The sequence below is a fragment of the Leucopleurus acutus genome (genome assembly GCF_964270905.1).
Source record: "Leucopleurus acutus genome assembly, chromosome: 16".
In the NCBI taxonomy this organism is placed as follows: Eukaryota; Metazoa; Chordata; class Mammalia; order Artiodactyla; family Delphinidae; genus Leucopleurus; species Leucopleurus acutus.
Genome location: NC_139158.1, coordinates 86116060 through 86128352, shown reverse-complemented (window position 1 = coordinate 86128352; position 12293 = coordinate 86116060). Strand labels below are relative to the sequence as shown.

At 53.5% G+C, this 12293-nt stretch overlaps 1 protein-coding gene across 1 annotated transcript in view; it reads left to right on the top strand.

The window, feature by feature from the left end:
- Nucleotides 1–11141, top strand: part of TAF4 (TATA-box binding protein associated factor 4) — a gene marked incomplete at its 5' end in the record, with an annotated part of 71629 nt that extends 60488 nt beyond the window's left edge. The window contains one exon of the mRNA XM_082858106.1: nt 9775–11141. Within this exon, the coding sequence (XP_082714232.1) occupies nt 9775–9942 (168 nt within the window). The 3' untranslated portion in view covers nt 9943–11141. The remainder of the gene's footprint in view (nt 1–9774) is intronic.
- Nucleotides 11142–12293: the final 1152 nt, after the last annotated feature.

Sequence of the window (12293 nt, the reverse complement as noted above, 5' to 3'; positions counted from 1 at the left end):
TCAATGCTCTCGTTATTTCTAGATTTGGTCAGTGGAAGCTTCTTCAAGCGGTTTCCTATATCCTTTTGAAACGTTGCCCTCGTCCTGTAAGCGTGAGAGGTGTCCAGGTGCCTCTTGTGCTTCCCCTGCCCTCACCCGCAGTGGCGCCCAGGAGCCTGCTTCCTTGCGGTGGAGGGTGGTATTTAGAGACCAGTATCTGAGCACTGTGTGTGCTGATTGCTATGGGGGTCCCTGCTCCAGGCCCCCAGCAGTCAGAGCCCGGAACGTATGTATGTGTACAAGCGAGTGTGCGCGTGCATGCGCGCCTGCCCCTTTCTGTATCTAGAACAACCCTGTGTGTTCTACTTGATGCTGAGATTCTAGTCTAGGACCTCAGGGCTGCTTCTAGTCGTCTTCGTTTCCTTACTTTCGAATCCCTTCACAGACAGACAGAACGCGAGTTCCCGTCATTTTCAATGTATTTGTTTCTTTATTTTTTTGGCTCAATGTAACCAGTCCCCGAACCACTCTGGCCGCTGGGGTCCCTGTGCTGGGAGGGGAGGGCTCGTGGGAAAGGCATGTGGATTAACTTCTGCCTTAGGCGTTTTCTAAAGAAGAGAAAAAGAGCGCGTATTTCCAGACTGACGGGGAGGGCGTGAGTGTGGGGAGGAGTGTGGGGTGAGGGGGCACCTTGAGGAGACGGTGGGAGGGATGCACGCCACCGGAGGTCCTGCGGCGTGGCTTCGTACGTTGCTGGTTGTGCCTAATTTAGGTCTTCAGGGATACTTGTGCGTTATATGTGTGACAGTTAATACGAAATCTGGAATTTAAAAAGTCCTTCATATGCCTTTGTTCATCAGAGCTAAGGCTTAATTTCTCTTTTTCTGTTTTTAGTTTAGGATTATTTCTTTAGGGTGTGTCTTTAAAAACAAATTTATTGTGAACTCATTTTAGACTTGCAGCAAAGTTACACGAAGAGTAAAGGGAGTTTCTGTGTATCCCTCAGCTTGCCCTCATGTGCATCACTGGTGTGACACTGCTGGCTAGAGACCTTATTTGACTTGGTCTTTCAGAATTTAGTTTTAAGTTAAGAAGCTTTATATTTTAGAGCAGTTTTAGGTTCACGGCCAAATTGAGTGGAAGTGCAGAGAGTTCCCATACGGCCCCCCCCGTCCCCCGTCCCCCGCTCCCCTCGCACCTGCACAGCCTCCCGCATCATCCACGCCCCCACCGGATGCTGCGTTTGTTGCAGTCGATGAACCTGCGCGGACACTTCATCACCACGAGTCCATGGTTTACATCCGGGTCCCCTCTTGGTGTTGCACGTTCTGTGGGTTTGGACAGATGTATGATGGCCTGTATCCACCTTTACAGTATAATACAGAGTAGTTTCACGGCCCTAAACATCCTCTGTGCTTCATCTGTCATCCCTCCCTCCCCGCAGCCCCTGGCAACCCCTGATCTTTCTACTGTCTCCATAGTTTTGTCTTTTCCAGAGTGTTGTAGAGCTGGAATCATACAGTCTGTAGCCTTTTCAGATTGGCTTCTTTCACTTAGTTAAATGCATTTAAGGTTCCTCCGTGTCCTCTCGTGGCTTGGTACCTCATTTCTCTCTTTTCAGGGCTGAATAACATTCCACTGTCTGGATGCACCACAGTTTATTTATCCGTCACCTGCTGAAGGACATCTTGGTTACTTCCAAGTTTTGGCCACTGTGAATACAGCTGCTATAAATACCCGTGTGCAGGCTTTTGTGTGGACATGCGTTTTCAGCTCCTTTGGGTAAATACCAAGGAGCACGACTGCTGGTTCGTATGGTGAGAGTATGTTTAGTTTTGTAAGAAACTGCCGGACTGTCTTGCAAAGTAGCTGCTCCATGTTGCATTCCCGTCGGCTACGAGTGAGGTTCCTGCTGCTCCACGTCCTCACCAGCACCTGGTGGTGTCGGTGCTCTAGATTCTGGCCGTCCCAGTAGGTGTGTCGTGGTGTCTCATTGCTTTAATTTGCATTTCCCTGATGCATGACGTGGAGCGTCTCTTCATGTGCTGCTTCTCTGGCGAGGGGTCTTTTAAGATCGTTGATCCATTTTATTTTATTTTTTAAATTTTTATTTATTTATTTTTTTCGGTACGCGGGCCTCTCACTGCTGTGGCCTCTCCCGTTGCGGAGCACAGGCTCCGGACGCGCAGGCTCAGCGGCCATGGCTCACGGGCCCAGCCGCTCCGCGGCATGTGGGATCTTCCCGGACCGGGGCTCGAACCCGCGTCCCCTGCATTGGCAGGCGGACTCTCAACCGCTGCGCCACCAGGGAAGCCCCGTTGATCCATTTTAAAAATTGCGTTGTTTGTTTTCTTGCTATTGAGTTTTCGGAGTTCTTTGTATAGTTTGGATGAGTTTTGTTTTGTTTTTTTTTTTAACCAGGTATGTCTTTTGCAAATGTTTTCTCTGTATTTGATTGTTACCATTCTCCACTGAAGATGTAGGATCCCATCCAGTACCCCTCCTGGAATTTGGCACCATGTCTCTGTAGCCTCCTCTGGTCTATGACGGGTCCTCTGTCTTTGCCTGTCTTTCCTGATCTTGACACTTTGAAGAGTGTGTGGTCGGTTATTTGGTAGAAGGTCTCTTAATTTGAGCTCATCTTACGTTTCCTCTTGATGAAACCCAGGTTATGTAATTTGGCTAGAATGTCGCACCAGTGATACTGTGTCCTCAGTGCATCATGTCAGGAGGTACGTGACATCTGTGTCCCGCTGCGAGTGATAACTTTGAACACTTGGTTCTGGGGGGGGTCGCAGGCATCTCCGCTGGAAAATCTGTGTCCCTTTGTAATGAAAGTGTCTTGTGGGAAATGCTGAGGGACCGCGCCCTCCTGTTTCTCCTCATTGGCACCACTGCTTCCCGTGGTCGGTGACCGCGGGCTGTCTGACAGGCTCTCCTCCTCTGTCCCCCGTTTGCTGGCTGGAATTCTGCCAGCCCTGCTTGGTCCTCGCGAGCCCTTCAGTTGGGCTCCTCTGTCCTGTTGACGTAACCTGTCACCTTCTGAAGGGTTCTGACTCTCTCACGTCACAAATGTTCCAGGCTTACCTTACATTTTTCCTGCCCTAACAGTGGAATCGACCGTTTCTCCGCAGAGCCGCGGTTCTTTTTGCTGGGACGCGTGTGCAGGGACCGGGTCTGGGCACCGGTGTGCTCGGGCCCCCGGCTGTCTTGCTGCAGCCCCCTCGGGGGTGCAGCTGGGGATGCGTGCACCGCCCCACCTGTGTGTTCTGTGTCTGTACCGAAGGCGGTGGGTCCAACCTGACGTGACAGGCCCTCCGAGCCGTCCCGCGTCCCACGTGGGAGGCCTGACTCTCATCGTCACGGTGGGTTTGCTGTTTGTCCCACCCTACTTTGCAGATAAAAAGGAGATCCACAACTGCTAAGCCCTGTGAGAAGGAAGTGGCTGACTGTCCAGAGTAGCATGTGTCTGCCCAGTTCTTCCTGTGTGTAGCCCTGCGGCGCCCCCGAGTTCCGCGTCCTCAGCGCCGCAGAGTTACTAGATGAGCCCTTTCCTGCTGCCCCGCAGCAGGCTGTGTCCCTCTGAGTGGCACAGCTGGGCTCTTCTGCTGTCTGTCCTCCAGTGTGGCCCCCACCCTGCTTTCGTTTGGTTGTTTATTTTGGGGGTTCTCAGAGCCAGAGCTGTACAAATGCCTGCACCCAGCAGTGCCGTCTCCTCCCCCTCAGACACAAGCGTGTGTTTTGCGATTTCCGCCTCTCTCTTGAGGAAGCGTAATGTCGGCGCCCTTCTGCAGTGGGCCGTTTTCACTTCGCACGTTCTGGAGCGCACTCCATGCCGTTTCGTGGCGATGCTCCCCATTCTTCACAGCAAGCGGGGTGCTTCTCCGCACCCACGTGTCTTGGGCGACCCCCTCCCTTGTGCACGGACGGTGTTGTATTCTTGGGGGGGTGTGTTGTGGGGCGAAGGTAAGTGGGTCGGTAGTTCCGTTAGGAATTGCCAAGCTCCCCTCTGGAGGGTCGTGCCTGTTCTCACCCGCCGGTGGTGAGGGAAAGGGCCTGTCTCCCCACAGCCTCCTGGTGTGTGTTGCCACAGTTGGTAATTTTGCTGATCTGTTGGGCAACAGGGGTGCTCAGTTTCGGTGAATGTGCTGTGGGTGCTTGAGAACAAGGCGTATTCTTAGGCAGGGTGTAGGACTTGCTGGGTTTATATGGGGTGCACCTTACCGATTACGCCCACTGTGTCTTTGCTTATTTTTGTCCACGTGATGTGTTTTGTGCTGGATGGATGTGGTGTCCCAGAGCTTTCCGTTGTTAGTGTGTTTTTGTCTTTTTTTTTTTTAATAAATTCATTTATTTATTATTTATTTTAGGCTGCGTTGGGTCTTCGTTGCTGCACGCAGGCTTTCTCTAGTTGTGGCGAGCGGGGGCTACTCTTCCTTGCGGTGCGTGGGCTTCTCATTGCGGTAGCTTCTCTTGTTGCGGTGCATGGTCTCTAGGCACGCGGGCTTCAGTAGTTGTGGCACATGGGCACAGTAGTGGTGGCTTGCAGGCTCTAGAGCGCAGGCTCAGTAGTTGTGGCGCACGGGCTTAGTTGCTCCGCGGCATGTGGGATCTTCCTGGACCAGGGATCGAACCCGTGTCCCCTGCATTGGCAGGCGGATTCTTAACCACTGAGCCACCAGGGAAGTCCTTGTGTTTCTGTCTTTATCTCCTTGCATCTCCTGCAGTTTTTGCCTTGTATGGGGGTTGCTGTGTTATTTGGTACATAAACATCCGTAAGTGTTACATGTTCACCGTGAGTCGTGATTTTTATTGAAAATCGTCATTGAAAAGCGTCAGCCTTTGCCCAGTGGGCTTGATGTCTCCTTTGTCCTCAGTCAGGGCCGTTACCCTTGCTCTCCTGTTTGCATCAGCCTGGAACACCTCCATTCTGCTTGATTTGTAGCCCTTCCTTTAGGTGTGTCTCTTGTGTAGCGCACACGGCGGGCTTGTTTTCTGAGTCCAGTCGAAAAGCGTTTTCCTGTCAGGGGTGAGTTAAGCCCGTCATCTGCATTGATACAGCTGACAGAGTGGGTTCTGACTCGGTCACAGTGCTTTATGATGATGTGTACTTTTTACAGTGGCTCTGTTTTTTGGTGAGATGTGTAGTCTTTGTTCCTTAATTAAGATTTTTGTTTGTGTTTAGGGTGGTTTTTAACTGTGCTCTAGTGGTTACTTCTGTATGTAAGCGTTTCTGGGCGTCTTCGGTCCCCGGTTTTCACGTGTGTTTCCTGTTCGGCTTGCGTCAGCCTTCTCCTCGGCTCCCCGGCGGCACACTGCATCCGGAGCCTGTTGTGTCCCCTTCCCTTTCCCTGTCGTGCTTTGTTACATCATTTCCACCTTGTCACAGCGCTTGACGTTTCCCAGCCTCTTCCTCACCTCTGCTGTAGCACCAGCTGCGTGTTTATATATTATAAATGCTTATTGCTGCGTTCTTCTGAGGTTTCCCTGCTCTTCCCTTGTTGGGACGACCCCTGCCTGTGGCCGAGCCTTCGCAAAGCTCAGGTGCAGAGTCCCCTGATGTTTTGCAAGTTGAAACGGTTTTTCTGTGGCCTTGATGTGTGGCGGGCGGTTAGGCTGGATATACAAATGTGGGTTCGCACCTGCTTTCAGTGATTTCTCAGTGCTGTTGCATTGCTTTCTGTGTTGGTTTGGGAAAGCCCGATGCCAGGTTAATTCTCTCGTCTTGATGGTTTATTTTCTCTTTTTACCTGGAGGGTTTTCTTTATCTTGGAAAGCTGCCCGTTTTAGGAGGCTTTGTGGAAGCTGATTTTTATGGGTTAACTTTCCCAGGTGCCCACATGCCCTTTCAGTGTGTCGGTTTGCTTTGTTTTCTGTTTCTTGGAAGTCTCCTTGGATTATAGTTTGAGTGTTAACCTCTGCCGCACGTTTGTCCTCCTTCTCCGGGGGCTCTGACGACTGAGTACATGTCCTCCTTTGGTTGCTTCCTTTTCCCCTGTTTTTTTTCCTGGCCCTTTAATTTCTTTTCTTTGTCTCATTTTTATTCTCTTGTTTTTCTGCCTTTCTTCTTTGCCTCTTACTACATTTTTATTCGAGTCTTTTCTCCCCTGAGCACCTTACGGTTTATATTAATTTCTGAGATACTTTTGTCCTTTTTTCTCATTTCTTTCTTGTGTCAAATCAACTCTCATTTCTTTCTGGTTTTCAGTCCATTTTCCTCCTAAGTTTTGAGGTTTTGATTCAAGGTGATTTTCATATCCTCAGATGTTAAGTATATTTTGTTTTGTTGAAAGCGTTGTCTTACAGTTTTCTTGTTTTTCCAGACTGACTTTGTCTCTGATACATGTGGAGTTTCATCTTCTGATTTTTTGCAGTGGTTCTTTGTGGACCTGCGTATCTTCCTCGTGTGCATTTTCATGGTTGGGGTGTTTACAAGATTCGCCCTCCGACGGTGCCCTCTGCTGACAGTTCTGCAGAGCCCGGTGGCTTCGCAGGTGTCTGTCCGAGGGTGAGGAGGGCTGAGTGTCCTCTGGAGGCGAGGCCCTGTGCCTGCTGGCCCCTGCATTCCCCCCGCTTACTTCTTTGCCTGCCGCCGCTGCCCAGTTTCGAAGGACTCATCTCAGAAGCTGTGCGCTCTTAGGCCCCCCAGGCCCGCTCTGGCGGGAGCGCCCCCCCCCCCCGCCCGTCCCCCGCTCTGTCTCTGGTGCTCGGCCTCGTGGAGGCACTGTGGGCCCCGCCCAGGAGCATCGTTCCGCGTGGGGTCCGGGCCCCATCCTCGTGTTGTGCGGGTGCCGTGCCCCGGGTAGGTCTGTGTTTCCCTCCCTGTTCTGGACGGTTCTTGGGGAGACGATGGGAGGTACCGGGGTGAGCTTGTCTTCAGCCTCCTGCGAGTGGCCCTTGTTCTGAGCTGAGCGCCCGAGGGGCTCCGTCGCTGCCGCTTTTCACAGCGCCCTCCAGCTGCCTGTGCTGGGCGTGGGCTCCGTTTCATGGACAAGTGTGGGGACTGCGCCGGCAGAAGCGGAGCAGAGCAAGCTGGCGGGGGCCTGTGCTCTTGGCGCCGTGACCTCATCACTCGCCGTCCGGGACGCAGGGACATCACGCGGGTTAGAGGTGCCCTCTCGTGGGCACAGACCTCTCACTGTTGTCGAGGGGGCTCTGGGGGGAGCGGCAACGAGGCCCCCGTGGTGCGAGTCCCCCCGAGACAGTCCCCGAGGGGCTGGTGCTCTCTGCCGACTGGGCGAGCGGCCACGGCAGGTCTGAAGCTGCGCCGGCTGCCACCGCTGGTTGTGCGCGGCCCTGGGGGCCCCAGCGAAGTGACCCCGCGAGCCAGGTGGGGTTGGGACGGAGGTGATTGTTTCCACTTGGTTTTCACCTTGAGTGTTTGTTGCCTGTTAGGTTGGTTGTGGTGTTTTTGACAGTGGAAAGATTGCCTTCAAAGGAGATACCAGCCTCCTTTCATGAATCCTCTCAGCAGTCCTGTGACAGGACGTGATGAATGGTCACACAGCACTTTCAGGGAGGAAGCTGGCCTCCGGGAGAATGTAAACCGTGTGTCCACGGTCGCTTTGTTTCAACCCCAGTGCCTGCAAATACAAAACCAAACACACCGAATCAGCCTCTTTGCTGGAGTGTGAATGTTGTTGAAGGTGGACGCCGGCACCTGCCCCGCAGTTTTCTGTCATCTGAGGTCACTGCTGGTCGCTCAGCTGCCGTGCCCGAGGGCCGCTTCCCCAGGCTTCCCGCATGGGGCTCTGGGCCGGACCGGTCCTTGCGCCCGCAGGCTGGGCGCTGGGTTCCTGTGACCGCCTTCTCTGGCCAGGACACCCCAAGGGCAGTACGATCAAAGGACGGCACTCACCCCATGAAATCAGAAGTCATTTGAGTTGTCAAGTAGGATGCCTCTGAGCACATAGGCTTCTTATTCAAGTCCGTAGAACAGTGACGCATGGCAGCGTCGTGACCTTTGGAGCCTGAGACGTGCGGAGTGGGTCCGGTGTGGTCCCGGCCCCGGAGCCCTGGCTGTGGGCTGTGCTAACGCTTGCCTGTCCGGATTGTTTGGAAGCACTGCTGACTTCTGAAAAAGATCTCATTAAAATATTACTGGCAGGGATTGCTTGAGTTTCAGCTTTAAATGCTGTGCCTGAAGGGAGCCCTCACCCCTGTCCCAGCTGGGTTTGGCCGTTGAACTGTTTTGAAAGTAAGAACATCACACGTGGCCAGAGTTGTAGCGAGTGTCACAGAAGACACCTGGCCCGTGGTCGAGGGAGCGCTTCGCTCTCCACGAGCCCCAAGGTCTGGCGCCGCCCTGTCTGTCCCGGGCGGGGAGGAGCTCCCACCCGCCTGACGGCCCGCCAGCCCCGCCCCAGCCGTCTGGCCAGGCGCTGGCCTCGGCTTGGCCTGCAGGCTCCCCCGCGGTGCAGAGGCTTCACACCCACAGGGCCCCCGGCGCAGGCCACTCCGGCCGCGGAGACGGAACCCCGTTTTCCTCCTGGCTCCTCTAAACTGTGTGCTTTCATCACCCCCTTTTCAGGGGCGGTTTGTCTTGTTCACAAAATGCTCCTTTAGGGCCGTTATGGAGACTCAGGGGAAACTGCCAGGAAAACCTAAATAGTTGTTCAAACACGGAAAAGTGTCACCAGAGGACCGGCCTGGAGGAGGGACCCCGGTGGTTTAGGGGTGTCTGAAGGGGGCATAAAGAACACGCGGTTAACGGTGGAAGGTGGAAGAAGGGCGTGCGTGCCCTGAGCTGCCCTGAGTGCCCAGGAGGGACCAGCCTCACCTGCCACCTGCTGGCTGCTTGCTGTGCTGCCGCTTCCTCCAGCATCCTAGGGCTCATCGCTCCCACCTTAAACTTCGAGAAAACGCTGTAAAAATACCACTGTAAGGTTTGCGCTTCAAATATACGAGAGCGACTTTAACCATCAGAATACAGACACTCAGTGTTCATTCCGAGTGGAAAACCGAGGACTGTCCGATTGGGAGTTGCGTGGTTCATGCCTGCGAGTGTCGGTTGGAGGTGGTGACATGCTGAAACCACGGGACGCTGCTGCTGAGGGGCGGCGACGCGGCAGGAGAGCGCCCGGAAACCCGCCTGTGCCAAGCGGGCAGGCATCAGAGCCCCAGCCGTCGCCCGGATCCCCTGCGGGCCGACCAGGCTGGGCGCCGAGCGGTACAGGCCGGCCGAACCGCCGCTGTCAGCCCGGGGAAGCAGGGAGCCCCCTCCAGGCCATGGACGACGTGGTGACTGTGGAGCCCTCGGCGCAGCCAGCCGACCACCGCCAGCCCGCCCAGCCCAGGAGTCTAGACCTTGCGGCCTTGGGAAGTGTGCCTTTGCCGGCGAAGCGGGATGTCACGGCCGCCGCGGGCACAGCATCAGCACACCTGAGTCCCTGGACGCCTGGAGGTCGGGGACGCCAGCCACAAGCCCTGGAGCTGTTCTGCCGTCCCCTTGGGGCAGGAGCCGCCACCTTTTCCTTCCTCGTGCCCCAGGGGCCAGAGTCTGAGCTCTGGGGGGAATCTCGGGGTTAGTGTTCTCGAGCGCGTGCCTGAGAGCACCAGTCCTGGAGGGTCGGCGTGCCCCCTGCTCTCACCCCTCCCCGTTAGGGACTCGTAAAGCACTTCAGCTCCAGCAGTAGGCCTGGCTTCCTCCAGAGCCAGGGTTTCTTGGGACACCTGTAGGGAAACGTGAGTTGGTCCTGGGGCGGCACCTGGCCCTGCCCCTTCCTTCCAGCGCCGAGGGCCCTGCCCACCTCTGCGCACCACTAACTCGGCTGTCTTCTCCTTTCTCGTCACCAGGGCTCGGGCCCAGGCTCAGCGGTCCCAGGCAGTTCCGGCGTCGGAACCCCCAGACAGTTCACGCGACAAAGGATCACGCGGGTCAACCTCAGGGACCTCATATTTTGTTTAGAAAATGAACGTGAGACAAGCCATTCACTGTTGCTCTACAAAGCATTCCTTAAGTAGCACGGACGCGGCCTCTTAGCCGGCGACGCCTGGGGACTTTTTCTATATTTGCAGATGACGCCTTTTTGTAACAAGCAAATGGGATATTGTTTAAAAGCAGCCACCTCTTTACAATGGAACAGTTTTATATTCCTGTTTCTAAGTCAACTCTTCAGTATGAAGGAAAACCCGTTTCTGTAACAGAGAACAAGAGGCCCGCGGGTACTCTTAAAGGACAATTAAATCTTAACTCATCTTTGATCGAGTGGCCTTCTTGCCAAACAAGCCATATATAAAAACTGATGGAATCGTTTAGCAAATAAGTAGCTGCCCTCTGTCACCTCATAGCGGTTTCTACATCGTTTGTGCATTTGGTTTAGTTCAACCCAACTTACTGCGGAGGTGTGTGTCTACAGCCGATGACCTCATTTCAGTTATTTTATTTTTGTATTAGTCAGTTGGCAAAGCAAACTGATTTTTTTAGACTATTTATCTCCCTCCCGTCCCCGGCCCTCCATTCAGGACCCTCAGGGAGCAGGCAGCTCACTGCCCGCCTGCGCCTGGGGCTCCTCCCTTTCTGCTTCGTGGGGCCCGGCGACGCGGCTCCTTCTGAATGTGTGGGGTCAGCATCTGTACAAATGCATTTTATTTGCTATCGTTTGTAAAGCTGTAAAGTTAAAAGAAATGAAAACCTTTTCAGCATAAATCTATTTTACTTGCACTGTTTTTTAGCTAAAAGTGAAAAACTTAGACGAAATAAAACCAGAGTCGAGAAGAATCATCAGAAGACTGTTTCTCAGTGTGAATCAAGTGTTGAAAACTGGTTGGTGTATTTTGTCAGTAATTGTACATAACCTTTGGCACACAACGTGAGGACGGCTATGTAGCTATAATTATTTTGCTAAGAGGCTGTATGCAAGCTGTGGACTCGCTTTACAGACGTCCAGAGCAAAAGCCCCTTCTTTGTACCTATTTTTTTATTACAAATATACTAATTGGTTCTTTATATTTTCAGAGGTTATTGTATTAAATTGTCTATTGATAGTACTTTTATGACTGTAAATACTTCGGCTTTCTCCGTGTGAATTCTCACGTTAGACTTTATTCGCGCGTGTGAACTGAATGCTGATCAGTATTTTTTACCAACGCCTGAAAACTGTTACACCTTTTATTTTGTCTTTTAGGAAATCCCTGTCTTTCCATTTTTTCATGTAAATTTTGCACAGTTACTTGTTCATATGTAAATATTTTACTTTCAGAAATGAAGTTTTTAATTGCTATTGTTTTATATAGGATTGAAAGAAAATTAACTCCTTTATTAAAAACAAATTTATCTGTATTTGTTTTGCCTATTTTTCCCAGTTTTCCAGTTGTAGATTCTGCTGCCAGAGGTTCAGCTCTGGTTCCGCTGAGGTGTGTATTTATGAGCTACTTGTTAGAATCAGTGTCTAAAACCCAGCGAATCTGGTAGAAATAGCCTCACTTCCAAGGACAGGACCTGCGTGCTCCAGAGTAGGACCCGGTGGGTCACGTCCGAGGGCCCGGAAGCCGAGCTCAGGCCTTGCCCTCAGCCTGGGGCTCCCCACGTCGGACACAGATGGACTTGCGCAGCGTGGACGCCGGGCTCCCGTCCGTGCAGAGGCACAGGGGCACCCCTGGGAGAGGGAAGGTAAGGCGAGGGGTGGGGGAGATCCGGGGTGGGGGGGGGCAGCCCCAGCCCTGATGTGGACCCACCCCCTGGATGGGGAGGGCGGGGTCTCCGGAGGCCCCTCCCCGTCTGGCGGTGAGCATGACAGGTTGGCCTTGATGAACCATAGCTCCCGAGGGGCCCCCCTTTCAGAGGCTTAGCCGCCTAAGTCCCCACCAGCGCTCGGCCTCTCGAGCCACAGGCCCTGTCCCTGGCGTGATGGTTTTCGGCATCTGGCTTTCACGTTAATTTTGACGAGTTGGCTGGATCTCCCATGATCCGTGGGCTTACTTACGAGGTACGGTCTCATTCTGGTGCCTGTTGCGTCAGTTGCCTGGGGCTGCTGTGACAGAGCACCGTGGACCGGTGGCTGAGACCACAGGTTTTGGTCGTCTCCGTTCTGGAGGCCGAAGTCGAGACCCAGGTGTGTGGGCCGTGTTGGTCCTGAGTGCGGTGGTGGAGGACGTGCCCTGGTCCCCCGGCTTCTGGTGGTCGCGGGCATCTTGGATGTTCCTTGGGGCGTAGAAGCGTCGCCCCTTCACCTTTCCGTGGTGTTTTCGCCGTGGGTGCATCTGTCTTTGTGTCTGAGTTTCTCCTTTTCACAGGATACCAGTCGTTTGGATGAGGGCCCGTCCTAGTGACCTCATTTGAACTTGATGACCTCTGCGAAGACCCTGTGTCCAAA